Here is a 26,410-nt window from a genome sequence, read left to right as displayed (position 1 = left end):
AAGTTAGCGGGGAAGAAAGTCAGCAACCTGTGCCATCTGAGACGTTTCTGCTGAACTGACACTGGCCACTGGCACCTTCACTCACGGTTAGAGGCTCTGCGAATTTGACAGCGCTGTGATAACTTGGCTGCAGTGAGGAGAAAACACGGGGCTGCCTGTTGGCAGTTGCACTCAAACTTAAACAGCCTTGATGTCAAAGTCTTCGTGACCTCACTGGTTTTGGCTGTCAAAGACGACTGGATGGGAAGCCTCCAGGCTGCGTATAAAAGTGGACTTACCGAGCACTTGCAAATCTATCCGCCTGCGGTCTGTCCCGGCAGCGTTGGTGGCCATGCACAAATACCGGCCCGCGTCGGTGACCTGAGTCGACTGGATCCGAAGGAATCCGTTCTCCAAGATGGAGTACCTGCAAGAAAGATGCCGAGTGGCCTCCTGATTCGGCCTGTTCTGATCACTTACGTTTCAGGACCCCTTCAAAGACCTAGTGAGAGTCATGGCAGGTTTCTCCTGTTTCACACGGATGCACAGTCACCATACTCCCGGCGGGAGGCAGGTGGGAAGAGGGTACGGCATGAAGGTGCTTAGCAGGTAGGCTTGCAATGGCACAGGCCTGTAATCATTGTGGAGATAGAAGCCATGGGGGATTACGCTTTAAAATACTAAATTTCCATGCTCGTTATCAAGATGAAAAACTAATTCTAAATGATGCAAGATCCAAATAATGCATCGGAAGGAAGACTTAAAGATCTGTGTTTGGACTTTTCATCTGTTTCCAGAACTGTTACCTTGCCTGATTCCCGGCTAGAACGGCTCCGTCCTTTCTCCAAGTCAGCCTTGGGGTGGGCACGCCATCAGCTGAGCATTCCAACACAGCTGACACATTGACGAGAGTGACAAGACTCTGGGTGCCACCCTTTATGTTTGGAGGAACTGAACAAGAGACACATGTAAGAAAACTCAGCTTTACTACATAGCATAGCCTTTGACTAAGACCCTGAAGACATAATCTGAGCAAATGTATAGCTTTGTCTACACTAATCTAGGTTAGTATAAACAGAGTTGTGATCTAACTCCTGTAGTTTTACTCGAATTACTTTGTGTTTAAAAATAAAGAGTAGGTGGGGAAGAGCAGGTTAAATGCTGGTGTGGTGCGTAAATCTGGATCTGTGGAAGAGACCGAACACAAAGCAGCTCTGGTCTGATGCAAATTAAAGAGGATACTTCTTACTCTGTTTGGCCAAATAATGGTCAGAGAATGTTAACACTGGAGTAACTCACTCTAAATAAAGAGCAGAGAGGGGCTGTTTTAGCGAAAGGCACATCTGTGGTTAATCACGCCCAGCTCAGAACAAGCATTTGTTAATCACTGAGCTCATGCGGGAATACAAAGCCTGCATTTTTATTTCAGTATTAGAGATACTGACTGTGCGGGTGACCCAATAGCCTTTAAAAAATTTCATACACTAAAAGTCCAAAGGGACTCTTTTGGGGAAAAGTCCAAATTATCCTCCTCAATTTTGATGTTCAGGTACTGTATATAAGAAATCATAGTCCTATATCAGTTTCCATCTAGCACATATATTATACCCTCCAACTATGAACAATGTGGACTAAATGATGGGCCATTTGCCATTCGAGATTCAGTGTATCAGCTCACATACAAATAACACAAAACGTCAAAATATGCCAACAACTGAACACACACCATCCTTTAAGATATAGTAATATTTCTGTACTTTTTTATATTGAGTTAACTTTCAATACTGCATAACGCTAGTACAAATACTGTTTTGTTGTCTTCAAAATAAATGAGATAACCACAAGGATCTCTTTAGTATGCTCACATGCATGCCCTGGGTTAAACGTCTACACTGTGAAAGAGGGCACCATTTTTCTTACCATTCACAAAGACAGTGAATTCTCTTGTGGTCTTCCCTGCTATGTTGCTGGCAACACAGGTATAGTTGGCAGTATCTCCAAGGTCTGCGTTGTTAATCTGCAAGTATCTCCCTCCAGAAAGGATTCGTACTCGAGGCGAGGCCTGGATTCAGCAAGTCAAATGTATCATTTAAATGCCAAAAGAAGATGCTTCAGTTTGATTTCGTATCACCAGAAGCAACTACAGGGAGCTGAGAAGCTGCTCCCCCACCATCCCCGCAGACCAGAAGTTCCCAGGAAACCATGTGAACCAGTGGGTGGATGCGAGAGCCACAGGGATCCAGTATGGAGGGCAGGTGCTCAAGCCAAGCCCATTAGAGCCCTCCTCACAACTCTGGCTGGAAGTGTTGGGGGGAAAGGCATAACCTTTGTATTGGAGCCACTTCGGGGTGACATACGCCTGGGGGCAGTGCTACCAGGTGGGGACCCTGGCAGAACAAAGGCCAAGCAGCGGAGCTCAGAGTCGGAGCACACGCAGGGCTGCTTCCACCCGTGGCAGAGCCTCTGGCCCACACAGGGCCAGCTGCCAATTCACCTACTACTCTGGCCATGTTTTTTTTCTTTTTTCATTTAAGTTGGTTTCAGTCTGAATTCTGTCCCTTACAATGGAGAGTTTCCTAACAAATTTACTCTGGTAAATTCAGAAAAACATTATCCGAAGAGTAAAAAAAAAAAATTCTATTTATTTGAAAGGCAGAGCAACAGAGAAAGGGAGAGGTCTCCCACCCATCGGCTCACTCCCCAAAGGCCACAACAGCTTAGGCCCAGCCAGGAACCAGAAACACCAAGCAGTTCTCCTATGTGAGTGGCAGGGGCCCAAGGGCAGGAACCATCTTCCATTGCCCTCCCAGGCACGACAGGAGGGAGCCGGATGCAAGTGGAATACCTGGGACCCACACTGGTGCTGATATGGGATGCCCGTGTCACAGCAAGGTGTAATCTGCTGCACCACAAAACCGGCCCTCATCTCCTAACATTTTACAAATAAGCAGATAAGGGCTGGTGTTGTGGCATAGTGGGCCCCAGCTGCTCCACTTCTGATCCAGCTCCCCGCTAACGGCCTGGGAAAAGCAGCAGCAGATAGCTCAAGTGCTGGGGCCCCTGCACCCATGTGGGAGACCCAGATGAGGTACCTGGCTCCTGGCTTCTGCCTGGCCAGGCACTGTCTGTTGTGGCCACCGGGGGTGTAATGGGAGATCTCCCTCTTTCTCTGTAATTCTGTCAAAAATAAACAAACCTTAAAAGAAACATAAACAATTTCAGTATATAAATTTCTTAAGCATTTATTTTGTGCCCATGCACTGGACCAAGAATTATAAAAATACAGTGACAATGAAACCCGGCTGCTGCTATCAAGTGTAATTGGAGAGAGAGAGCAAACAAGTAATCTTGGTGTACAGCCTAGTGTCTGATATTCATATACATTTAAAATGCATCAAAGATAAGATTTCTCTGCCTTGTAGATGCAGACTGTTCATACTAAAATATGCAGTCCATTATTTTAGAAGTCCACACATTTTTCTAGGCCTTTCATTGCTGTTGGTAATCATAATAAAATGTTAGCTCTAATGAGAATAAATGGTTTCTTAAACATGTTAAGTTTTGTGATACATTTTAATTCTTTAAAAATTTATTTTATTTGGAAGGCAGAAAGACAGAGAGAGAAACAGACAAAGTGAGATCTCCAATCTACTAGTTGGAGCTGGACTCAGTCCAGGTCTCCCACATGGGTGTTAGGACCAAAGTACCTGAGCCATCACCTGCTGCCTCCCAGATTACATGAAATCAGAATGGAGCCAGGACTTGAGCCCAGATACCCTGACAAGGGGTGCTGGCACCCCCAGTGGAGTCTTAACTGCTAGGGCCAGCGTCCACCCTGAAATGTTTCAATTGTTAATGTACAGGCACAGCAGGGCTTTAGGTGATGAAAGTTTTCAGTGTGCTTCTCATAATGCGTATCTTCTAAAAACTCAGTAAACTCTACTTAGTAAGCCTCACTACAGTTTTATTCAGCAACCAGTGATTCCTTCCAAATTGGACATCTGCCCTCAGATGGACCCCCTTCTCAGCTGATGACCTTGCTCCCTATTGCGCCGAGAACACCCCACCTCTGTACCGGCCACACTCCCCCCTGCCTCCTACACGTGACTCTGCCCTTCTGTGGCCTCACCCTCGTGGCCAAGGTCATCTCCTACCCTTGACCTCGGTCCCAGGCCTCCCCTGTGTACCTGTGCTGGACATTTCTCTTCCTCTCTCCCATACCTTCTATAGCTGCTTCTTTCAGCAAAAAGCTGTGCAACTTTTTAATATTTAAATAGTGAGGTGCCAGTGAGCTGTGGCTGACCAGAGTCACTCCATTTTGTCCCTGAGTATTCTCTATTTTTTTTCTAACCAGTCAAAAACTAACCTTGTAAGAATGCTATCTGTGCCAGCACTGTGGTGTAGCAGGTAAAGCCACCACCTGCAATATTAGCATCCCATATGGGCGCTGGCTCGAGTCCTGGCTACTCCACTTTCCATCCAGCTCTCTGCTGTGGTCTGGGAAAGCATTAGAAGATGGCCCAAGTCCTTGGGTCCCTGCACCTGCATGGGAGTCCCGGAAGAAGATCCTGGCTCCTGGCTTTGGATCAGTGCAGCTCCCGCCATTGTGGCCATCTGGGGAGTGAACCACCGGATGGAAGACCTCTGCCTCTGCCTCTCTGTAACTCTGCCTTTCAAATAAATAAATAAATCTTTTTTCTTCCAGGTCTCCCATGCAGGTGCAGGGGCCCAAGGACTTGGGCCATATGGGATGCTGGTGCTGCAGGCTGGAGCTTTAACCCATTGTGCCACAGCACCGGCCCCAATAAATTTTTAAAAATAAAAAGAATGTTATCTGTAAGGTTTGTTTACATTAAGTGCAGGGAAATGTGTTCGATGCCTCCCAAGTTAAGCAACCTTGATAACCTGGCTGTTCCAGCTTCTGTAACTAACTTCCAACAAGATGTGGTTCTGCCTTTAGACGCCTGCCCGGAGCTCTGCCGGGGCTGCGTGATTAGCAGAGCCCACACCCCAGCGCAGCTGCCGGCTTTCGGAAACAGACTCCGGAGTTCGGCCTGAGACTGGCGTCCTGTAACTCGCGCTTCTGAATACAACAGAACCTGCTCACTGCAACTTCTTCTATTAACTCCCCAAACAATAACCTATGTCCGCTCTATGGAAGAACCGTTGTTTGAATCTTTAATGACTTCTACTTATTGCCGAAGCCAACCGATACAACCAGGTTGGCACTCGGGTGGCCTCTCGGTCCCTCCGCCCCGTCCTCGGCTTTCGGGACACCAGATCTGCTGCCGCAGTCCTGTCGCTGCCTCGTCGTGCTCTGACGCCTCTCCGGCTCTGTTCCCACTTGCTGCTCTGACACTGCGGTTTCTGGTTAAACCCACGAAAACTTACGACTTCAGCAGCAGCTTACACCACGAGCAGCACCACATCAGAAACCTTTTTTTTTTTTTTAAAGAAACATAGACCCTACTTTTAACATTTTCTAGATTCTACGTAGTTAATATACAGGTAGTTTAAATAAAAATCTCTAAGCCCAAACTTGCTTTCCCCACTGGTGAACTCGCCCTTTCCCGGTCGGATATCACTTGGTCACATCTGGTATCAGCCTGCACTGAGCCACTTGTCAACATCCACTCAGTCCCTACGTTAACACCTCAGGGACCGCAGTGAAAAGCGCATGGGGAGACAGGCAGCACGGAGACCAAGTCAGAGCGCGAAGGGCCCTGTGAGCTCAGCGGGTGGTTTATCCACAATCCTGAAATTTATGGGGGGCAGTCAGAGAATTTTCAATTATTAATTTATTTTTATTTATGCAAGGCAGAGGGGGAGTGAGAGAGGGAGGGGGAGGGGGAGAATTTCCGTGTACTGGTTTATTCCCCCAAATGCCTGCAATATTCTCCAGGCCAAGGCCAGGAGAGCCAGGAATTCCATGTGGGGCTCCCATGCGGGTGGCAGGGGCCCGAGTTCTTGAGCCATCACCTGCTGTTTCCCAGGAGGCTCGGCAGCAGCAAGTTGGAACTGGCAGTGCGGCTGGGACTCGAACCCGGGCACACTGGTACAGGAGGGATCCAGGTGTCCCAAGTGGCAGCCTAACCGCTCGGGCAAACAGCCGCCTCCTCCACACAGGATTGTAATCCAGTTCTACTGCACCCTTACCAAGCCTCCAGCTCCTGTCCTAGCAGCACTCCTGTCCCTGTGAGGCTCTGCACAACCAGGGCCGACGGCCGGGATCCCTTTCCTGTCCTTTCTCAGTCACTGCACAGACACGCCAGTACATCCCAATCCACCTCTGGGAGGCGTCCCGGGCTGCTGCTGGTTCCTCAGTCTGGGACACCGGCTTCTCCTGTTTCTGTGAAACGCCGTCCCTCCCCGCAAGGTTCAATTTATCTGCAGTATTGTCTACACCCTTCGCTTTACCTTTGTCTTCCCAGACACGGTCATTACAGCGAGCACACCAGAGGACTGCAGGGCTCAGGGCCATGCGTGCTATGCGGCAGGTGAGTGGCACTCGGATCCCTGGCTCCGGCCATGCTGGCTGTGCCGCTTGGTGGTGGTATGAGGTGTTAAGAGGACAAAACCCTCTTTATAATTAACTGATAGAAACAGTATAGCACAATGGCTATGCTGACGGAATGGGGAAGAACAAAGGAAAAGTGCTAAGGACAAATCTCCTCGTGGATTCTGGGCCCAGACTCAGATCCCTAGCGGCACCACGTACCCTTTGGAGTCCCTTTAAGTTTAGACCGAGAAATTCAGTGGCAGGCGGCCCTGGAGACTTGGGAGAGCAGGTCTGTTCCTTTGAAACTCTGAAGGTTTCTTTTCTCATAAAGAGACAGGCGAGGGCCGGTGCTGTGGCGTAGCAGGTAAAGCTGCCGCCTGTGGTGCCGGCATCCCATATGGGCACCGGTTCGGGACCTGGCTGCTCCACTTCTGATCCAGCTCTCTGCTATGGCCTGGGAAAGCAGCAGAAGATGGCCCAAGTGCTTGGACCCCTGCACCTGGAAGAAGCTCCTAGCTCCTGGCTTTGGAACGGTGTGGCTCCCGCCGTTGCGGCCAACTGGGGAGTGAACCAACAGATGGAAGACCTCTCTCTCTGCCTCTGCCTCTCCTTCTCTCCATGTAACTCTTTCAAATAAATAATCTTAAAAAAAAAAAAAAAAAAAGGAGAGACAGGCAAGTGTTTCGAGTCAGACTGAATCCCTGAGCTCCAGGAGACGCATGCGGGGCCCAATTTCCAGAGCGCCATCATCTGGCCTGCTCTAAGCACACCACGCCCACCGTGCAGAGCTGAGTGGCTTGCAGCAAGATGTCTACAAGCAATGGCTTCACAGCTGTTTTTTTATGATTTCAATATGAATCCATGGGGTTTAGGAAGAGATTTACCTGTAGGTGTGCTCTGTTTTTGAGCCACGTAATTACAGGTGGGGGCACCGCGTCCGATTTGCACTCCAGTGTCACTTGTCTGTTCTGTGACACAGTGAAATCCTGAGGCTCATCTGTTCCGGCAATGTTAGGGGGCACTGGGTATGAGAGCAAACACAGCAAGACCTTCAGTAGCTGCGGTGTCGAAAGGTCTGGATTCTCACAGGTGTCCCACAAATGTCAGTTCTGTTACTCAAAGTCAGAGGCATAAACTTCAAACCATACTCATTTAACCTGTAGTCCAGATAATCATGCAAACAGCAGGTTAAGCCACCACCTGTAGCGCCAGCATCCCATATGGGTATCGGTTCAAGTCCCAGCTGCTCCACTTCTGATCCAGCTACCGGCTAATGTCCTGGGAAAGCGGCAGAAGATGGCCCAAGTGTTTGAGCTGCACCCACGTGGGAGACCGGGAGGAAGCTCCTGGCTCCTGGCATTTCTGACCCAGCCCTAGCCATTGCGAACATTTGGAGAGTGAACCAGCAGATAGAAGACATCTCTCTCTCTCTGCCTCTCCCTTTCTGTAACTCTGCCTTTCAAATAAATAAAAAAAATTTTTTAAAAACAAAAAACAGTGGAGTGGCTCTTATCTTACTCAACAATCTCACATTGAGAAGTGAAATCCTCCCAACAGCTACATCACTGGCAGGATTAGCACTGTAATCACATTATTATAACCATTTGATAGGCAGAGACTGAGGCACAAAGAAAGAGTCCCTGGTTCAGCCTCTAAGTTGGTAATCATTTTCCCTGAATATCTGATTTTAAAACAATCAAGGCCGGTGCCGCGGCTCACTAGGCTAATCCTCTGCCTGCGGCGCCGGCACACCGGGTTCTAGTCCCGGTAGGGGCGCCGGATTCTGTCCCGGTTGCCCCTCTTCCAGGCCAGCTCTCTGCTGTGGACCGGGAGTGCAGTGGAGGATGGCCCAAGTCCTTGGGCCCTGCACCCACATGGGAGACCAGGAGAAGCACCTGGCTCCTGGCTTCGGATCAGCGCAATGTGCCGGCCGCAGCGTGCTGGCCATGGCAGCAATTGGAGGGTGAACCAACGGCAAAGGAAGACCTTTCTCCCTGTCTCTCTCTCTCTCACTGTCCACTCTCCCTGTCAAAAATAATAAGAAGAAACAAACAAACAAACAAAAAAAAACAATCAAAGCAGACAGCTTTCATAGCATACAGAAATGCATATATTCTTCCTGATATACAGAAATAAATATACTTTTCTGTGAATCTTTACAAAACTTGTATGTCAATTACTGGCACGGCCAATCTGTATCTGGGAGTTGGGAGCGGCATGGGGAGGACACTTCCGCGCCAGGCAGCTGGCACGACTGCCTGGTCATTTGGAGGACGAGAATGAAACAAAGATCTTCTGCTTGATTTTGTCAAATATTCTTCCCCAGGAAGTGCAATTCCTGTTTCGATGTCCAAACAGTGCTGGACAGTCTAACGGGTCAGCTTGCTTAGGAGGTAACTGGGCAGTAAGTTTCAAAATCCTTAGATGTATGTGTATACAAACATCTGTGTGTGCGTGTTGAGTCTGTGTAACTAAGCAAACTAAAGAAATTTCTCGAAAGAAACAGTATGACAGTATTGTTTAAATTGGTGCAGAGGAAGAGCTTAAATATCCAAAATTAGGAGGTACAATGGGACACTATGCAATCATAGAAATGTCATAAATATATTTATTGATATGCATAATAAAAAACAAGTTTAAAATCTATGTGCTGTATGGTATTTTTTTTTTGTAATGAAACACATTAAAATATCTGTGTGGTGAGATCATGGATTATTTTTATTTTAATATAATTATTTATGAATTTTTTTTGAGATGCAGAGAGAGAGACAAAGGGAGAGAAACAGAAAGAAATAGAGAGAGACAGTGAGGCAGAGAGTGTTCCCATTTGCAGGCTTACTCCCTAACTGCTGGTAATGGCCCAGGTTAGGCCAGGGCAAAAGCTAGAAGACAGGAATGCAATACAAGTCTCCCACGTGGGTGGCAGGATACCAATTACTCTTCCCAGGATCTGTTAGCAGGAAGCTGGAATCAGAAGCCAGAGCCAGGAATCAAATCCAAACCCCCCAATGTGGGATGAAGGTGTTTTAACTGCTGGCTACACACCCACTCCCTATATTCTTCTATTTTCAATCAGTGACAATGAATTATTGGCCCAGGAACAAAACTCAAAAAAATCCATCAATCTATCCCCAAGGAATACTTGATCAAAGCTAAGAATCATATTTGCAAAGTACATATTTCCCGACTTATAAACATATCTTATGTGTGCTCTGAAGTCGCCCCACGGCCTACAATCCTGGCGTCCAATGAGCTGTGTGTATGAGGCCACAGAACAAGCTGCCGAGTTTACCATGCACTCTCACTAGATATTCCTTATCAGCATCTCCTGCGGGACTGGACGCCACACACGTGTATCTTCCTGTGTCCTCTACCTGAAAAACCCAAGAAAGTGAATTGCACAATGTCAGCACGTTGGTTTGGGTGGCACGAAGAAATATCCCCTGGAACGAATTTAAGAATCCCCACACAAAGCAAGGCATCTGTAAGGAAACACAATAATCAAACTGCTTAATGCTTGTGGTTGGCACTCGGACACCAAACGCTGCTGCACCTGTCACATGCAAACCTGTTTCCACAGACTTGAAATGCTCACAAGTGTGATGATTTTAATGACAGCAGAAAAGGCAGACGTATGCTGGACCCAGCCCCATTCGTGATAGACTACACACTCGATATTTACTGAAAAAACAAACATTCATGGGCTTTTAGACTGGAAGTTTCAGCTGCAGTCTTTCTGAATAAAATGAGATGCATTTATAAAACAAACCTCAATAAAATGCCAGTTATAACATCAAACACAAGACTTTCACATCTTGATTCTACCTTTGATATTCATGTCAGACCAAAAGGGTTTCATGTATCCTGGTTATAAAAAGAGTTGGGCTGACAGCATGGTCTACTGTCATTTGTATAAAACCTAAACTCCTTATTTAAAAGTCACACAACCGAGGACTGTGTACATGGAGAACATATCCTGGAAAACAGATGATTGTACTACTATGGAAAATGTATTTAGGAGAAGTAGAAATGCCTGGCTCTCCTTTAGTTTACTACCTGAACATTCTTAGAGTATTGGGATTTTAAAAATGCTTACATTCTGGGGAGGTTATGGAAAACGTTTTGGTAGGCTGAAAACATTCCTCTGGGGAAACACTTAAATATAAATTCTCACATAGTCCTTTGAATAAGAATTCAAAAATCATGATACATTTCCTAGAGGATAATTTCTGAATTTCTCATATCTTTAAAAACTGTAAAATTCACTCTTTTCTACCAATCTGGTTCATTTCCAACTGATACTGTCCTCTTCACCTGTTTTTTTTTTTTTTTTTAAGATTTGCTATTTATTAATTTGACAGGTAGAGTTAGAGAGAGAGAGAGAGAGATCTTCCTTCCATTGGTTCACCCCCTAAATGGCCACTTCAGCCAGCGCTGGGGGGCAGATCCGAAGCCAGGAGCCAGGTGCTTTCTCCTGGTCTCCCATGCGGGTGTAGGGGTCCAAGCACTTGGGCCATCCTCCACTGCACTCCCGGGCCACAGCAGAGAGCTGGACTGGAAGAGGAGTGGCCGGGACAGAATCCGGCACCCATATGGGATGCTGGTGCGGCAGGCGGAGGATTAGCCAAATGAGCCACAGCTCCAGGCCCCACCTGCTTTTCTTTAGTCAGCCTTGAACCATCATCACCCATGGTTCCCATTAAACTTTGCCTCATCCAGGAAGTCATTCCCAACCACTCACTACCTTCTGGAGAACCACAGTCATTATTTGTACTGAAAGTTTCTCAGGGCCGGCGGTGTGGCGTAGCGGGTAATGTTGCCACCTGCTGTGCCAGCATCCTATATGGGTGCTGGTTCAAGTCTCAGCTGCCCCACTTCCAATCTAGCTCTCTGCCATGGCCTGGGAAAGCAGCAGAAGATGGCCCAAGTCCTTGGGCCCTTGCACCCATGTGGGAGACCTGGAGGAAGCTCCTGGCTCCCAGCTTCGGATCGGCACAGCTCTGGCCATTGCGGCCAATTGGGGAGTGAACCAGCGGTTTGGGCCGTCTTCTGCTTTCTTTCCAGACACATTAGCAGGGAACTAGATTTCAGCAGAGCTACCGGGGACTCGAACCAGTGCTCTGATATGGAACGCTGGCGTCCCAGGCAGCAGCTTCAGCTGCTGCACCACAACACTGGCCCTCTTTGGAGTAAGATTTGCAGAGTTGCTGACGAACAAGATGGCTCAAACCTATTAGGTCACAGAATGGTCCCCTCCTTCCCTTCAATACATCACTGAACTAGCACTTGACCGAAGATGTTTTAGGAAACTCCTGTCTCTAACATGCAAGTTGGAGTTTGCAAGGCATCTATTATGTTCCAGGCAAAACTACGTGTTGAGGACAAATACACAAAATGAGAAAGTTCAGATGAGAAAACTGGAACACAGGAGGTGTTTTAACACATGTACGTGCAGAGTGCTGTGGAAACAATGAGGAGCACCGCCACTAACACCGGTCTCGGCACCTGCCTTTGTTTAATTTTCCACTTCAATACTTTCTTTTAATTAAGCAAATTTTTATTGGAGCTTAAATCGTGGTATAGAAACATGTTGCGAATGGTTGAAGTCCAATACCAATGAAGAGAGCAGTTACAGCACCAAAAACTTTCCCTGCTCCATCACACATGCTAGGGATTAGGTTACAACTCAACCTGCAGTGTTCATTTTTCTAGGCTTTGTTCCACACAGATTTGTGTGAGTTTTCAACATCAAAACTCTTAAATCTGTTAAGGAGAAAATCAGACTTTATGCCAACAAACATCATTAAATCTACTGGGACACTGTTCAAGAACAAAATCCACGCTGAGCAATGGACTTCAAAGCTCAGTACTGTTTGTAATGGTTCTCTATGGTTTCATATCTAACTGTAGCTGATGTGCGGTTTTATTTCCCCTAGACAAACAGGAAGTTCTTTACCTTAAGTAAAACGGATTCTCCACATCAGCTAGAACATATGGCAAATGTAGTCACCATTTAAGGCTCTACAGACTCTTTGTCTTGTAACCTAACTTTCCAATTTGCCTTTCAGACCTACCATAAAATGGCTTAGCTTGCCTTTCACACTTCCTTTACTACTACTCATATGTGACTGTAGTCCACTCAGCTTCCTGTCTCCAGGCTGTTGCCAATGTTACAGAATTTTTTGCTTCCGTTTTCACTGGTGGAAATTAAATCATTGAAGGGTTTTGATTCAGTAAGTGGTTGGTAGTTCAAGCTGACTCTTCTCTGAGTGACTGGAGGGTGTGAGATGGAGAGAGAGAGGGAAATGGAAGACACTGCTCCATGTCAGAGATGAACCATGCTGAGACTCACCAGCCAGGCGTCCTGACCAGACCTGGACTGACCCCCAGTGCCATGGCTGAGCCCAGGAGCACTGGGCAGACATGCACTTCATCTCCCTGCGCCTGTTTCTGCGTTTGTGGGCTGGGGGTAAAGACTTGGCCTCAATCCTCTGCCTGTGGTGGCAGCACCCCGGGTTCTAGTCCTGGCTGGGGTGCCGGATTCTGTCCTGGTTGCTCCTCTTCCAGTCCAGCTCTCTGCTGTGGCCCAGGAAGGCAGTGGAGGATGGCCCAAGCGCTGGCCCTACACCCCATGGGAGACCAGGAGAAGCACCTGGCTCCTGGCTTTGGATTGGCACATCAGCCGCCATTTGAGGGGTGAACCAACAGAAGGAAGACTTTTCTCTCTGTCTCTCTCTCTCACTGTCTAACTCTGCCTGTCAAAAAAAGAAAAAAAAAAAGACTTAGTCTCATGGAGCTGCCCTACAGGCCGAGGCACTGAGCACAGCACCAGTGCAGGTCTGACTGTCCACCCAGGGCTGAGCACAGCGCCAGTGCAGGTCTGACTGTCCACCCAGGACTGAGCACAGCACCAGTGCAGGTCTGACTGTCGGCCCAGGGCTGAGCACAGCGCCACTGCAGGTCTGACTGTCCACCCAGGGCTGAGCACAGCGCCACTGCAGGTCTGACTGTCCGCCCAGGGCTGAGCACAGCGCCAGTGCAGGTCTGACTCTCCACCCAGGCTGAGCACAGCACCACTGCAGTGCAGGTCTGACTGTCCACCCAGGCTGAGCACAGCGCCACTGCAGGTCTGACCGTCCACTCAGGCTGAGCACAGCGCCACTGCAGGTCTGACTGTCCGCCCAGGGCTGAGCACAGCACCGCTGCAGGTCTGACTGTCCGCCCAGGGCTGAGCACAGCACCGCTGCAGGTCTGACTGTCCGCCCAGGGCTGAGCACAGCACCAGTGCAGGTCTGACTGTCCGCCCAGGGCTGAGCACAGCACCAGTGCAGGTCTGACTGTCCACCCAGGGCTGAGCACAGCACCAGTGCAGGTCTGACTGTCCGCCCAGGGCTGAGCACAGCACCACTGCAGGTCTGACTGTCCACCCAGGGCTGAGCACAGCACCACTGCAGGTCTGACTGTCCACCCAGGGCTGAGCACAGCACCCGTGCAGGAGAAAAGCCACGCTCCTCAGCTCTTTCTGAAGACAGCTCATGAGGCTCAGCTGTCTCAGAGACTGCTCAGGAATCTCAGCTCTCTCCCAGCTCCCCTTCCTTCCATTCTTCTCAGTGAAATGATGACAAAATGTGATGGAATAATTTGTTATTCTATAGTCAAGGGAATGACAAAATTACAAAAACATGGACATAGACAAATAAGTATCACTTGATCTCGTCTCGCTCCTCTGTGGAATCAGAACAGTGGATATCACAGAGTAAGCAGTGATGGCCAGAGTCTGCTGTGGGCAGGGGTGACAGCAGTCTTTGCAGCCTCAAATAAATGTGCCAGACTGCTTTTACTCAACCTACAAAGGGCAGCAGCTGCAGGAAGTCCTCTGACAGCGCTGTAAAAACCTGCGACAGCTGATGTGAAGGCCTCCTGCTTTCTTCAGTCTAATGATACTTCTTCATCTTGCTTTTCATCGTGCCTACTCAGTTACACACACCACAGACCTGATCGATCTGATATTGTTACAGAAAACTGTGATCTATGCAGATTCAGAGACGTACTTTCTTCAGCAATTCTCTTTTATTGGACAGTGTGAGATTTAATCTAGTATAAGATAGTTGTAGGAACTCTGAAACTTACCTGAGCACTTGATAGTCGAAGAACTTCACCTCCCTTTAGAGTCTGCACCTGTTCTGTGTTTAGAAGAGGCCGGCCATCTTTCATCCAGGTAATTTTAGGGGCTGGGGTTCCAGAAGCAATGCAGGTAAGTTCAAGTGGGTTATTAACAATTACTGATACCTCTCCAGTTTCTCTGGATCCATTAATGTGCGGTGGCTCTACATAAAAGGAATCAGAAACAAAATAAACTGCTGTCTTACAAAATATGAATTAGAAAAACTTGAAAGCCCATTCAAATTCATGATACAAATTGATTAAAGCCAAGAAACCAAAACAAGAATTCCCAGATGTCATTACCATTTCTGATACTTTCAAAAAGAATGGTTCATTATCTACACAAGATCATGAATACACTGTAGCTCATTACAAGGTAGTATAGAACAGTTGGAACTCAGCTAATTAGAGTCATCTTATTTAACTGTGAAGATTTGAAAATAATAAAACTAAGCCATCTTATGCCACTTTTTTGAGAAGTACTTAAATGTCAGTGGTTTTTTGTACCCTTTTCACAGACTGTTTCTATAAAGGCAGTGGCAAACAAGATGGAATTTCGTAGCAGAGTAACATTTGGAGATGATGATTTCTGCACAAAACATGCTTGTTCTGTCCAGCAGGAGTAACTTCCTCTTTTGTTACACTTACTCTTCTAAAATTCTCTTTGCCAGAGAAGGCTAAGGAATTTAAACAGTGGGAAGGAACATTAACCTTCCTTAGCTCAACAAAGTTTAGCAATCCCTTTAAAACAGGCTTCCTTTGCAGTCATGGTTCAAGTTTCTACGAACTTCCCACGATCCAAGCTCCCAGCTCACTATTCAGTTGTTGGACAGCTCCACGGGTTGGCTGTTGTTTTCTCCATTTTTTTTCCAGCTTCTTTTTTTAAAAACCAGGCACATAGTTTAAACAGTGACACTAATTAGTGGGTATGAAGTCAGTAATCTTGGTACCAACAAATATTAGTTTATAGTGGCATTAGGTGTGTCTCCAAAATTAGTATAGCAAAGTTATTTACCTAATGGGATTGTTGTGAGGGTTCAATGAGATAACTTTTTTTGTGTGTTTCTGTATTTATTTTATTTTAAAAAAGTTATCACTACTGTAATCTCTACTATAGCTACTAGCATTATTAAAATCTTTCTACCTACTGATCCTTGTATTCATTTCTGGAAAAAATATATTAAATTGGTTCTCCTTTTTATATTATAATTAATAAATCAGCATATCTTAACTGTTGTTGTGTATAACCTCTTTTTATACTCCGTGCATCTTACATATTGCTGTCAAAATATGTTTTCTTAAGTGCAGTTTAAGAGTGATCTAATATTATTATTGTGCTTGTGACCCAACATCTACTTTTTCTTAAATTTAATTTTTAAAAAACTTGAGAGGCAGAGAGAGAATGAGCTCCTTTCTGCTGGTTCACTCCCCAAATATTCATAGTGGCTGTGACTGGGCTAAGGTCAAAGCTAAGAGAGGGAAACTCAATTCAGGTCTCTCACGTGGGTGGCAGGAATCCACCTACTTGAGCCATCACCACTGCCTCCAGCGTGTGCATTAGCAGGAAGCTGGAGTCAGGAGTTGCAGGTGGGAATTGAACCCAGTACTCCCACAGGGGATGCAGGCATCTTAACTGCTAAACATCTGTTCTCCAAGATTTCCTCATTAAATAATTTTAATGGTTCCACACTGCTTAGTGAATAATAATAAAAAAAACCTCTTCATCATGGCTTCCAAGGCCTAATCTGTCTTTATAACATTGTCTACTTAATAAACTTATGAAGATACATGCTCTAGACTTCAAATCAGGCCACATTCTCCCTCAAGAGCTCCCTCCTACCTTGCTCCTCACAGGCCCATTCCCTAAAGTGAGTTTGATGAAGTACTGTCAAGATTACATTAATGTCCTTCGATTCACCAGCAAAAGCCATCAATGCCTGCATGATTCTCTCGCTATCCAAGGTCTGCCCCGTTTCATTTCCATAGCATGGTTTGTGCCACTCAGAAGCAATTATCAGTGATCAATCCTGACTATAACAGTTCTTTGTCTTACTTACATGTCAATCACTGTGGATGAGAAGATTAGTTAGGTGTACCTTCCAAAAAATTTACAATGACAGGATTTAAAAATGTCACTCTGACCTCAGAATCAGTCCTTAAGGCAGCCTGGTCTGGCTTAAAAGCCCATGAGAGCATTTCACACATGGAAAGCCAAGACCCTGTGGCAAAAAATGTTCTTCATGAAGGATCTCTGTGAGTGAGATCCCAGTGGAGAGAAGGGCCATCAAAGAAGGATGCACCTTTCTCTGAAGGGAGGAAAGCACTTACACTTTGCTTATGGCCTTGTCTAAACACTGACGGAGTTTGTGGACTCAAAAGGCTTCCATAGCCTAGGCAGCTCATGTCAAGAGCTTCGGGTTGTCAGTGACATCATACACAAGAGTGTTAATTGTTAAACCAACAACAGGAGTCACTGTGCACTAACTCCCTATGCAGGACCTCTGTCCTTAATGAGTTGTACTATCAGAGTTAACTGTAATATTTGTTCTCCAAGTTTTTGTGTGTGTGTGTGTGCGAACTGTTGAAATTTTTACTCAGTAGAGTTGGTCTTCTTTGTACAAAATTAATTGAAAATGAATCTTAAAGGAGAATGGGACTGGGAAGGGGAGAGGGAGGAAGAGGATGGGAGTGTGGGTGAGAGGGTGGATATGGTGGGAAGAATCACTATATTCCTAAAGTTGTATTTATGAAATTTGTATTCATTAAATAAAAGGTTTCTTTGAGAAAAAAATAAAAATTATAATGTCCTGACAGGCTCAGACCCCATCTCAGACTGCGTTGTGTGAAGTGGCTGTGACTGATCGCCCTCCACGTTTTGCCCTGTGCCCTGGACTCTTGAGAACACGAGTTATTCTCACTCTGATGACTACAGAATTTACGTTTCCGCCTCGGTCTCTCTTCTGAGCTTCAGTTTCACAAAAGCAATGACGAGATAAACACCTCCAGTCGGACATTTGAAAGTCAGCTCAAAGTCGACATGCATTCAGACTGAACCTGTGTTCCCTGTCCTCAACACCTGGTTCTTTCCCAGCATTCCCTGCTTCTATGTGATGGATCTACCAATCATTTAGTCATGCAGGCCAGAACTAAGAATCAACCTTGATGCATACGTCATCAGTCCACGACATGTCCAGATCCACAACTGAGTCCTAACACTTACTTGCAATTATTTCTCGAAGACGTTTTAGCCTCTCACCTCCATCACCCCAGTCAGAGCTGCAATACTGTTTACACGAACTAACGCTTCCTTCCTGGTTGGGTAGAAGGTGCCCACTTCTTCCTTTCTTACCAGATTCCAGTTTTACTGGTGTTATCATTATGATAAAGAATTGCATTTCCCAGCCTCTTTAGCAGCAGGTAGCTGGAGTGGTTGCTCCCACTACTGAGATTTAAGTGGATACAGTTTCGTGAGGATTGTAACAAAGTCTCTAAGGGGCCAATCTTTGAAGCTAGGCCTTTCCTAACTTTTTTCCCTGCACCTATTTGAGCTGAGTCAAACGTATGCTGCGGGCTTCCAGACAGCTCACACACATTCTCCGTTTCAGCCGCCACGGGTACACCATCAGTCACAGCCAAGCGCGATCGCCAACAATGCACTGGTCTTTCAGAGTCCACTCTTGGTGCTATTCAAGCAGCCTTCCACGTTGCAGCCGGAGTGGGCTTTTTAAAACTGCATCTCTACCCGTATTTTCCCACTTATTAGAACTTCCTTTTTTTTTTTTTTCAGTTACAAAAAACAAACTTCTTCACGTGGCCAACAAAGCGCCTTCCGGCGTGGACCCTGTCAGGCCCCCTAGCTTTGTCCCGTCCGAGGCTTTCACTCACACGGGGCTTTTAGATCCACCCATACCCTGCCCCTCCCATCGCATGGACGGCACTGCCCAGATCAGGAAGCTGCCTTCTGAGGGGCAGCGCTGCCCCAAGCAGACAGTTTCAATTTATTCTGCACAGATGTGGAACGCTGGAGCTTCCCATTTTTCTGCTGAGGCAGTTTTCAGCTCTGCTTTTGGAAAATATTATCCGCAGAGTGCGTTCACTGGGAAGGCCGTCCTTTGTCCATGTCCATGCGCACAGGTCTGTGACTCTGCTCCTGAATTCTTGTGACTTCTAGAGGAATACTCTCTTCCTAGCCACATTCTACACTACCTACCCTACACTCCACGTGTGAGTGCAGCAGTCTCTTCGCTTTGTCTCCAGAGGGATTTCTGGAAATGGAATGCATGACACACTCTGGCTTAAGATCACCCTTGCCTTTTTAGTGACGATCCAGTTCCCTGAGATTCCTCGAGGCCCTTCACAGATGGGCCTCTGTTCAGATCTATTTCCAGGCCTCTTATTCCTCCTCCTCTCACACCCACTTCGGTGACAGCTCCACCACCCCAGGTAAGAAAGGCTGCAAAGGATTCTAACTCTCCGCTCATCTCCGCAGTCCTTCTGCCAGGGCTGACACACCCTGGAGGAGACCCAGTCTGAAGCTGAGCAACCCACAAGGTCATGTTAAGTGCATAACCCTCACTGCACTCAAGTGTCATTATAAGGGTCTCCAAAAAGTGCACAGAAAATGCCCACTATCAAAAAACTAAATTTAACTTTTTTGCAAACTTACCTTCTAATACCAGTTCCCTACAAACTTTCTGAAATGCTCTCGTACTTATTCAGTATCTATCTGTGTTTTCCTGAGATGTAGGCAGCTGAGTGTCAGGAGCACACCTTTCTTAGTTATGTATTCAAGGTACCTGCCATGAAGCGAGTCACATGGTAGGTGTTCCTAGTTATTACATGGCGGCTAGAGACGAGCCTGGCACATGATTTCTACCCAATAATTAACAGCTAAACACGAGCAATGAAAGGACAAGATCGCGTTACGTCATTATTGTGGACTCGAGTGCAGGCGATGTTCTATAAGCCCGCCTCTCGGACACGCATTTCCTCCTGACTCTTGCCTCTAAGTATCCCAGCGTCCTCCATGACCACCCTTCTTTCTCTTCTACGCCAGAGGACCTTCCTCTGTTTATCCAGGCACCACCCCACCTCGCTCACAGCGGAAGCGCCCTCCATCCAGCGGACAGGATCTAGTCCAGCTGAATTCAAGTCAACAATAAACAGCAGGAGCTTCTGCCAATCAAATGACGTGCTAAGCACCGAGAACTCAGCAGGAGGGTGGTGCACATTGCCTGGCCCCTCGAAAGCTGAACTAGGGATGAGGCAACGCTTAAAGTCACGTCAATAATTAGATTTTCATAGGTGCTCCAAGATCGCAGGGCACTCTGCAAACACACCCAGCTCCACTTAACCGGGACTGTTGCCAAATTTTTTTACTGTTTTCTGTAGGTTGCAGGTTGTATGGTGTAAGGATCCTGGGTTTCACCTCTGTTATAGTGAAAAAACAAACAAAACTCCAGAGAAATCTTCATTATTGAAATAGCTCATTTCACTCCCAGTCCTGTCTCTTCCAAGGTTAAAATGTGTTACTTCAAGGAAAAGATAAGTTTTCTCTGTAGACTATTTGCATGTACCACTTTGGAACACATACTTTAAATGTTAATTGCGATCCAAACAAAAGTAAATAGAACTAGACTACTTGAAATGAGTATCCTGACTATCATCTACAGATTCGAGACAATATATAACAGTATAAATACTAGGGCTTTTCATCAAATTTTTATTGTCAGATATGCTTGTAGTTCCTGGAGAAAATTTTAAAGTTACTTATCAACTGGCTAAAAGACTTTCTCAATTAACGGTCTTCATCTTTTTAGACAGATACATACAAGGGAATTTCAAAGTTTGTGGACAAACAGAATTAAAAGATGAGTTTGTTTTGGTACAAAAATTTTATAACAACCACGCACAGTTTTCTATGACGTTCTCGAGGGCCCCTCATAGGACAACGTAACTTAACGCACTTCAGATGAGAGCAAGCGCAGGTGAGCCACAAAGCTGAGATCCAGACACTGCACACTTCGCTCCACGGCTGGCACTAACTATCACCCTGCTTCCTGCGAAGCCCGCCACTCGCTTCCCCAGCACGCCACATCTGCTGAATCTGCACGTACCTAGGACCCTCAGGACAAAGTGCTTGCTGACCTCGCCAGCTTCGCTGGAGGCCACGCAGGAGTACCTTCCCGAATCCCGAGCCTCCGCTTCCACCAGCTGCAGGACCATGGCCTGAGTGCTCAAGGTCAGGCGGGCCTCCAGCCCCAGCGGCTGCCCCTCTTTGAGCCAGGACACACGGGGGGCTGGGGTTCCGTGTGGGAAGCAGGACATGGAGGTGGAGCTGCCTTTGACGACGGTGATTTCTTCTGTCCCCAGAGCATTGTCTATGCTGGGTGGTGCTACACAGGAAACGGAACAGGAAAGATTCATGCAGCTTTGTAATGAGATCAACTAAAAACATTAAAGCAATTCTATCTTTAAAAATACATCCTTTAAAATAGCACACAGGAACTTAGGATGTTACTAAAAACATCTACTTATCTACTATGTATGCCAATTATTCTTCCAGATACTAGCAAGGAAACCTCAACCTTGTTTGCTTGTAGAAGATACAATTAGTATGCTTTAAATTGTGGTGATTTTTAAATGTCTTAAGCATGTCTCTTTAACTCATTATAATACATACATTAGCTCTTGTAGCCTACTTTCAACTACTTTATGTTGGATAAATAAGATAAAACCAAGTCCAGGAGTAAGTTTCAATAATCCTACATAAGTCATGTGTAGCTTACCGTCAGCAGTCACTTAAGTGTTCTGTGATGTTCGTGGGGACTGAGAAATGTGAACTAGCAAACCTAGTACTTCAGAAAGTGAATGCTTTGAATTTTCTACATATACACACATAGAAAGACACATACGTGCACATGTATACATTCATATTTTAAATGCTCTATATGAACTACTAATATTATTTTTAAAAAGGCTTGACTGTTTCTTTTTTAAACTCATGCTCTTTCATTTCTATTTTAGTTGAGCATCCATCCACTGGTGCACTCCCCAAATGCCCAGAACAGCCGGGCCTGGAACACACTGAAGCCAAGAGCTGGGAACTCTCTCCGGGTCTCCCAGGGGGTGGTGGGGCCTCTAGTTCTCGCGTTGTCATCTGCTGCTTCCCAGGATGCATTAGCAGGAGGCTGGCTGGAAGCAAGTGGGCGGGACTCCCACCAGGCACTGCGACGTGGGATGTGCGTGTCCCAAGTGGTAACCCTTGCTGCTGTGCCTAACGCCTGCCTCCTTGACTTTTTCTTTGCATGAAGAGACTGGTCTTTTATCTGGATTGAAATGTGATTTTTAAAACTCTAGACTTGATTTCCAATTTAGAAGCGTATTTCGACAGACAGTACAGGCCAACAAATATGGACTGCTGGGGAGAAAATGCACTGTTCCCCAGGGAGTAAGGTCTTTTCTCACCAATCCTTTCTGATAGAGGCAAGTCAGATTTCTGAACCAGCGGGGAGGTCAGTTTCTAAAGATCAGCCTGCTGCTCAGGACGGGCACGCGGCAGAGGGTGGGCAGAGGGCTGTGCCGTACCGAACACCTGCAGGCTGTAGTGCTTCTTGTCCACCCCGGCTCTGCTGGAGGCCACGCACGTATACACAGCAGCGTCCAGCACCTGGGCCCTCACGATCCTGAAAAACAACGCGACAGCATGTCCTCACTGCATCCCATTTGCTATGTGCAAATAAAATAATTAGGATCTGTAAATAATTATGGAGGGTAATTTATGTTGGAAGATTTTAGCTATGGAGCTTATCATCTACCACACAACACGGTGTGCCCGAGATGCCACTAATCCTACAGAGCGACAACAAGCCACTGAAAATGTAACACAATTTACAGGGTAAATACTTCCAAATGTATATTAACAGAGAATGATGCTAACCTGAAGATCGCATGATCATAGCGGGCATTTTCCTACCACCTGAGGCTTTGGCTAAAATAGCAGTTCTGGAAAATACACACACTCAGTCATGAGACCAAGTCTGTGAAAGACATAGCTTACACACATTTACTAAAACATAAGCATTTTAAACAAGAATAAAACTATTTCAATTATATGTATTTTATCCTCCCTTTACTGAAACTTTTGGAAGAAAAAAAAAAAAACAACAGTAAAAGCTTAGGAAAAGTATTTCTTGAACGCTATTAAGGTCAGGAAAGAGTTCATCGTCGGGTACTTGTCGACACCCAACAAAAGCTCACCTGACAACCTGCCCTGCTGACAGCAAGCGAACGCGGGAGGAGAGAGGCAGCGGGAGCCCACTCCTCAGCCAGGTGACCTGTGGCGGCGGCGTCCCCGCGGCTCTGCATTCGATGTTTACTGAGGTGTCCACCAAAGCCATGAGTTTCTCTGCTTCGTCTTTGTTGCCCTCGATTGTAGGTGGAACTGTTTCAGGAAGAGAGTGAGAGAGCGAGAGACAGAGAAAGGGAAGGATGTACTGTTAGTTGAAACGATCTCAACCGGACTTGTCCACATTTCCGCTCTGATCCAAAAGGAACTGGTCTTGGCATCAGACTTGGCCCTCAATGCTCACACCCCACTGCTGGCCGCTCCTGGGCAGCACAGTGAACACGGGTGCTCACTCATACTTACCGTAGACATTCAAGTTAAAGATTCGGTCTTCTTCTCCGGCAGGATTAGTAGCCACACACGTGTATTTTCCCGCATCGGATGCAAGCGCGCCATAGATGTTTAACGTGCTGCCGCCGGCAGTCACCCTGTGAAAAGCAGGTAAAGAGGCCCTGAGATGGTCCATGTGAGCCAAGGTCTAGAAACCTCAGTCCAGATGACTGTGTTCTCCAAAAATCACCACCCTAAACCGATGTCTTCACATTGGATATAATGGCTCGAACCTATGTTGCTAAGTTCATGGACGCTTGTATTATCTACCACATCCATCTACTACAGTGAGAGCTAGTGAGATGGGCAGAGATTTCAGGAAACTACCTCAGCTCCACCGCAGTGGTTCTCATCCATCACTCCTGAGAAAACAGGCAATGAACAAAGTCAAGGCTTGGAACGCCTCGATTCAAATCATAGGCAAAGACATTTCATTCTCAGAATCATGTCTTCTTATCAATACACAGTTTAAACTATATGAAAATCCTAAAACTTCTGGAATAAAAATTGAAGACCATAAATAATAAAACCATTGTGAGCAAAACCAGAATTTATTTAAACTGTGATAATTTGGTATCATGTATGAATCTATTTTGCAAAAATTTTTCCACAAATTAATACAGCTTTTCCTTTGATTAACCTAATAGTAAACGATTCAAATTCAGTTAAATAATTAAAGGTGTCTAAATTAATATTATTGCATTATTGGCTCTCTGTATACATAATTACTAAACAAAACTTCCTGTATTTTATGACAAGATTAAATTGTTATCTACAGTTACTCCTACACTATTGATTTCATTAGAATCTCTCAATGTCAAAAGTTAATACTCTGTACTGTACATTACAAAATACGAATATTGAGTTATTGTCGGGCAAATGTGATAACCATTACACTACGGAAACCCGCAATTATTGAGTTATTGTATCATTACCTGAGCCTAGTTGTATTTTTCAAAATATGAATTTTAAAATTCCATGAGTTTAACTACATTCACAAAAAAGGAAGCAGCAATGCTCAATGCAAAGTAGTAAGCTGTCTTGCTAAAAGTACTTGTTTTGATTGTTAAATTGTTTCAACTAAAAATCTACATGTATACTGTGAAGCACGGCACAGATAATCAACAAAGTGGCATCATAACAGCAGTTAGTTAAGGTAAGAACAGGAATGATACACTCCAAGTTCCAAGGGAGAAGTATTATGAAATATCGTTAGGTCCCACTGAGTGTCAGTGCTAGATCTTGTATATGTCAAATATCAGCCGTCTAACACAAATAACTGAAAACTTGTTAATTATTCAGAAATGTTCACATAAGGAAAATGAAACTTCAGATGTATGAATAAGATACCATTTGGCAGTTTATCCAGTGTTGAAAAGGGAATAAATATCTAAATCTTAGTATATAATGAACTGCATTTACATTTACAATGAAACCAATCTAAATCTTAGTATGTAGTGAATAACATTAACATATACAAAGAAAACAACATTCACCTGTCTTTAAATTAGATCTTTATTATAAATTATAGATGAGAAAATGCACTCCAACTCCTTGAATTTAAAATACTGGTTCAGAATGATACATTGTACAGCACATCTGATTAATGTCCACTAATGCATATACTATTCAGGTGTGTGTATGCAACAGGGCTTTTCGAGAAGGTCAACTGTCCTTCCAAGGGGATCTGTGGTTGGAGGCTCCATTCTAGCTCTGCAGTACTGGCAATAAGTGCCAGCTTGAAGTGGGATTCGCACAAACCAGGGTGAGAACGAACAGAGGACCGTGCTGTTCTGTCTGCTGTCAATGTGAGCCAAGCAGCATGGCAATGGTGGGAAGAAACTGGCTTGATATTAGCAGGAAAGAACTAATTACTTTACGATGTGCACTTTGTATAACTATTGTGCAACTAATAAACATTTTTGGAGAGACTGATCAGATCTTAGAACACAGTGTAGATAGGTAATGGTCATGGGGACAGACACACAAACACAAACACATGTTTTTGAGAGTCCTCCAAAGAGAATTTCTGTGCCCAACTTTCCAAAAATTTATCTTTTCCCTTTGTGAATGTAATGAGAGCCAAGCTCCAGTGAGACAGAATTTGGTATTATTATTCTCATGAGCTTTGAAGCATAAAGCACTGCTGAAGACCTTACAATTTATAATGTAAAAATTCTTTCAAGACATACCCAATTCTTTCTGCTTCCCCGTGAGTTATGGGCTTCCCATCTCTTCGCCACTGAATAAGAGGCGTGGGGACGCCATCTGCGTTGCAGACCAGCTCAACGTTTTCCCCCAGAAGGACAGTGACTTCGCTTGGCATTTCAGCACCAGCAATAGTTGGAGGAACTTGGAAAGAGAATTAGGACTTTCATTAACAAGGCACAGGGTATGATTCTAATGAATGCAACACCATCACAGAACAACATGCCATTTCTATTTCACATTCCTCCCAGATGATGGTTCAAGATCAAACTATTGTCATCCTCACACGTAATTTTAAACGAGAAAGATAATAGAATCATTTCCATATTCCTGGTAGACTTGTAAGTTGATATAATTATTCAGTCATGAGGCCTGTGACAGATCTACTTAATGGTGCCATTCCTAGCCTCAAAAACTGATATTCCTCTCACGGTTTCTGTTCTCTTTTGTCTAAGCCATCTTTGGTTTTTACTTTAATTATCTGATCAAGAAATAATGAATACTAGCAAAGCAATCACACAGACACCATCGAAACCTTATTCTATTTCATTGTAGAGGCTGTAGCTCATAACAGCTCACAGCAGTGAATTTTGGACATCTTCCCAACTCCACGTTAAGTGACAGCACACTGGAGCTTTAACTGGACTTTAGTGGGAAGATTTAGACCACAGAAACTGGCAAAGAACTGGCAACAAATCAGCGCCTATCTTTTTGAGAGTCAGTAGTTGAAAATAACCAGCATACCACAGTATAATCTCTTCCAATCTCACTTCCATTACCCACATTATAATAACACCACATCTGCAAAACTCACCACACTAGAGAAGCTGAGTCGGGAGGGATTAGACAAATAAATGACAAGCCCAGGAGGAGCCTCCTCTGCA

General features: G+C 45.4%; 1 protein-coding gene across 4 annotated transcripts in view; it reads right to left on the bottom strand.

Moving 5' to 3' along the window:
• HMCN1 (hemicentin 1) overlaps window positions 1-26,410 on the bottom strand; it is a 459,307-nt gene that overhangs the window by 71,002 nt on the left and 361,895 nt on the right. For all 4 annotated transcript variants that reach the window (XM_070055058.1, XM_051820384.2, XM_070055057.1 and 1 more), the window contains 11 exons: window positions 25,511-25,670; window positions 23,292-23,416; window positions 22,901-23,084; window positions 22,229-22,326; window positions 20,758-21,036; window positions 14,609-14,805; window positions 9,771-9,852; window positions 7,363-7,499; window positions 1,900-2,041; window positions 786-930; window positions 279-406 (listed from right to left, as the gene is read on the bottom strand). In XM_070055058.1, coding sequence (XP_069911159.1) covers window positions 279-406; window positions 786-930; window positions 1,900-2,041; window positions 7,363-7,499; window positions 9,771-9,852; window positions 14,609-14,805; window positions 20,758-21,036; window positions 22,229-22,326; window positions 22,901-23,084; window positions 23,292-23,416; window positions 25,511-25,670 — 1,677 coding nt within the window. The remainder of the gene's footprint in view (window positions 1-278; window positions 407-785; window positions 931-1,899; window positions 2,042-7,362; window positions 7,500-9,770; window positions 9,853-14,608; window positions 14,806-20,757; window positions 21,037-22,228; window positions 22,327-22,900; window positions 23,085-23,291; window positions 23,417-25,510; window positions 25,671-26,410) is intronic.

This window comes from Oryctolagus cuniculus, chromosome 13 (assembly GCF_964237555.1).
Source record: "Oryctolagus cuniculus chromosome 13, mOryCun1.1, whole genome shotgun sequence".
NCBI classification, from domain to species: domain Eukaryota; kingdom Metazoa; phylum Chordata; class Mammalia; order Lagomorpha; family Leporidae; genus Oryctolagus; species Oryctolagus cuniculus.
Note: the sequence above shows the minus strand (reverse complement) of the source record. Positions and strands in the feature narration are given on the sequence as shown.